General features: G+C 57.4%; 1 protein-coding gene across 1 annotated transcript; it reads left to right on the forward strand.

The window, feature by feature from the left end:
- Window positions 1–275: 275 nt before the first annotated feature.
- LOC119328686 lies at window positions 276–2901 on the forward strand. The gene is made up of 3 exons (XM_037601663.1): window positions 276–1499; window positions 1599–1784; window positions 1903–2901. Exons 1-3 carry the CDS (start codon window positions 336–338, stop codon window positions 2821–2823), a joined length of 2271 nt encoding a protein of 756 aa, XP_037457560.1. The 5' UTR covers window positions 276–335; the 3' UTR covers window positions 2824–2901.
- Window positions 2902–3408: the final 507 nt, after the last annotated feature.

Below are 3408 nucleotides of genomic sequence, written 5' to 3' on the forward strand. Positions count from 1 at the left end.
TGCGGCACTTTTTTGCCAACACTGTCGTAGAAGTCAGTAATACACTAGATAATGCTTGTTCCAAACAAGTTTCACTTTCCTTTACTAATTTTTTCAATTCTTTTTGCTTAATCAGGTGCGCCTAGACTCAGGTTTCGAAAATCCACACCGTACATTAGTCATTGATTAGTATAAAATAACCGGTTAGAAATTATTATCAGCGGCTATAAGTTTTTTTATAATTTAAGCTATTGAAGTCCTGCTTGCGTGTCATTATAAATCAAACATCTTCCGGTGTGAGCAAACCAACACAAACTCGTTTCATTCTTGCTGGATCGACCGCGCGCCGGCCGGCCATGGGGAGCGACGACAGCGGCCGTGGCAGCATCGCCTTCTTCGGGACCTACCGCCCGCCGGTGCCACTGGACATCTACTCCTGCCCGGCCGACCCGCCGCCGTCCTCACGGAAGGACGAGCTGCACCTCACCGACGGCGTCTCCTACAACCAGAACGGCCGGGCCATCCCGGCGCCGGCGCTCAAGGAGCTGCTCACGTTCCTGGGCAAGAAAAACCCCGCGCTCGCCGCCGAGTGCGGCGCCACGCCGGACGACGCCGAGAAGGGCCGCGTCGCCGGCCTCGTCTTCGTCTCCGAGAGGGACAAGGGGCTCGAGACGCTGCACGTGGCCCTTGTGCGTCCCAAAGGCGAAGGTGGTGCGGTAAAGGTGCTGAGCCTGGGCGACGTCTACGGCGCCGACACCTTCGGCGGCTCGCGGATGGAGGACAGCGGCTGCATCGCCGGCGGCTTCAAGGTGGGCGCTCGCACCGTCGGCCACTCGCTCGTGTACGTCTCCACCAAGGAGCCGGTGACGAGGCGCCGCACGCCGTGGACCGTGGTGTACCGGACCAACCTCGCCGACGGCAAGACGGAGCGCCTCACCCCGCCAGGCCAGTACGACGTGAGCCCCGCCGTGTCGCCGTCGGGCAAGATGGTGGCGGTGGCCAACTTCCGCGGAAACAAGTGGACCGGCGAGATCGAGCGCCTCAACACCGACATCGCCGTCATGAACGTGGACAAGACGGCGCAGGGCGGCCTGCGCCGCAGGATCCTCATCCGGGACGGCGGCTGGCCGACGTGGGGCAGCGACAACGTCATCTTCTTCCACCGTGGGACCGGGGAGTCCCCGACGAACTGGGCCGTGTTCCGCTACGACATCGCCACCAAGGAGACCGTGCGGGTGACGCCCGAGGCCATCGACGCCATGACTCCCGCGGCCATCAGCGAGACCAGGGTGGCCGTGGCCGCCATCCGCCAGAAGTCTAGGCAGGCCGCCATGACCACGCCGCGAGAGGAGGCGCAGTACCGCCACATCGAGATCTTCGACGTCGCGTCGCCGGACCGGCCGGCCGTGCAGATCAGCCAGAAAATCAGGCCCAAGGGCGACCACTACAACCCTTTCGTGGCCGACGGCGGCAGCCGCATCGGCTACCATCGGGTCAGAACCGACGATCTCGTCATTGGGGTATGTCTTTGCTTCTCGTGCTAATTCTCAGCTCAGTTGCACGACATGGATGACTCATCAAGATTACTTACCGATGGACATCGCATGACATGGATGTAGAATAATCTTTCTGCGCCTACCAAGAGCTTCGACAAGATACACTCCCCTCACACAGATGTGGGGCTGTTCAGGGTGTCGGGTGTGTTCCCAACCATTTCCAAGGATGGCGCCAAGCTCGCCTTCGTCGACAACGAGTTCAAGGCCGTGTGGCTCGCCGACACCCAAGGCCTGCGTGTTGTCTACGAGGTACTAGTAGTGATCTAAACGCTCTTATGTTTTTTTTCTATACTATCCATTCATCATTGTCCCTCGAGAAGTAGAAAGAATCAACAACCATTCTCACTGCTCAACCAAAAACTTGCAGAAGCGGGGCTCCAACGCCGTCTTCTCCACGGCGTGGAACCAGAACCCGGACAAGGACACATTGTACGTCTGCGTGGGGCCGTCCTTCTCTGCCGCCAAGCCACTGGAGATCTACGCCATCTCCAACGTGTCCGGGCCGTCCGCCGGCCGGAAGGTGCAGCGCCTCACCGCCGGGAACTTCAACAACGCCTTCCCGTCGAGCAACGCGCAGGGGGACAAGTTCGTGTTCCGGTCCACGAGGGACGGCGGCAAGGACAAGTTCCACAAGAACCTCTACATCATGGAGGACGCTGAGGAGGGGGAGTTCGGCCAGGGCACGGTGACGCGGCTCACCAACGGGCCGTGGACCGACACCCACTGCAGCTGGTCGCCCAAGGGGGACTGGGTCGTCTTCTCCTCCACAAGGGAGATGCCGGCCAGCGCGCCGGAGATGGCCTTCCTTGACGCGGGCTACTTCGCCGTGTACCTGGTGAAGGTCAGCAACCCCACGGTGGTGGTGCGCGTGGTGCAAAGCTCGGCTACCCTCGCAGGACACGTGAACCACCCCATTTTCAGCCCCGACATGAGGAGCATTGTCTTCGCCTCCGACCTCGCCGCCGTCTCCAACGAGCCAATCTCGATGCCCGTCTTCCTGCACTCCGTCAGGCCCTACGGCGACATCCTTTCAGTCGACCTCCGCGACACTGATGACATCACCAAGAACAAGGACATCCAGGAGTTCCACCGCATCACGCACAGCCGCTACGAGTACTCCACTCCGACATGGACCAAGTTCGCCACCGACGACCCCAACGAGCAGTGGAACATGCTCGCCGTCAAGGGCAGCACCCCATTCAGGCCGGCGTGCCCTTACATGTACCCTGATGGAGGAGAGGGCTGGCACATGGCCGGCCACCTCACCATCCCAAAGAGATGCTGCTAGCTTTCCTCAATTTTCTTCCATTTTATAATTCCGCTTAATTGCGCAGTTGAATAAAGTGTGTTTCATATATTTTCTTCATATGAAGTCTCCTTGTTGAGATGCAATAATCCAAAAAAACTAAAAGATGGCAAAGTTGTTAGGACAATATCATACATTACAACTTTCATGGAACAACTAGTTCAACAACATCATACATTACAACAAGTCCAAAGCAAACAATACGAATTATACATGCTATGACATCCCGAATAACGGTGCACAACAAGTTCAATCCTTCCCAAATCTCAAAGGTACTGGAAATCTAAGATGAACCGGACTGCTCAGAGACAAAGCGACACTAGAAGGTCCATCGATCCGTCGATCGGCCATGGTACCGGACACTAAACTAGGTGCATGGTCTCTACTGGTTGCCCTTGCCGGTACGTTGATGACTCTGAATTGTTCACACCTGCAGCTTTCTCATTTTGGATCGCTCCGTCCTTCGGGGGATCAAACTTGCAAATTAATCGATGAGGCAAATCTTTTGCCTCCGTTTAAAAAAAAAAGGTTGCGACCTCTGCTTCCCCGGTGGCGGCGGGTCAACGA

The sequence above is a fragment of the Triticum dicoccoides genome, chromosome 7A, assembly GCF_002162155.2.
Source record: "Triticum dicoccoides isolate Atlit2015 ecotype Zavitan chromosome 7A, WEW_v2.0, whole genome shotgun sequence".
In the NCBI taxonomy this organism is placed as follows: Eukaryota; Viridiplantae; Streptophyta; class Magnoliopsida; order Poales; family Poaceae; genus Triticum; species Triticum dicoccoides.

What these genes read in the sequence shown, in the direction of transcription:
- LOC119328686 (XM_037601663.1), top strand. Translation starts at nt 336, where the DNA reads ATGGGGAGCGACGACAGCGGCCGTGGCAGCATCGCCTTCTTCGGGACC. An exon ending in CCGACGATCTCGTCATTGGG is followed by an intron (nt 1,500 to 1,598) that starts GTATGTCTTTGC and finishes ACATGGATGTAG; the next exon opens with AATAATCTTTCTGCGCCTAC. An exon ending in GCCTGCGTGTTGTCTACGAG is followed by an intron (nt 1,785 to 1,902) that starts GTACTAGTAGTG and finishes AAAAACTTGCAG; the next exon opens with AAGCGGGGCTCCAACGCCGT.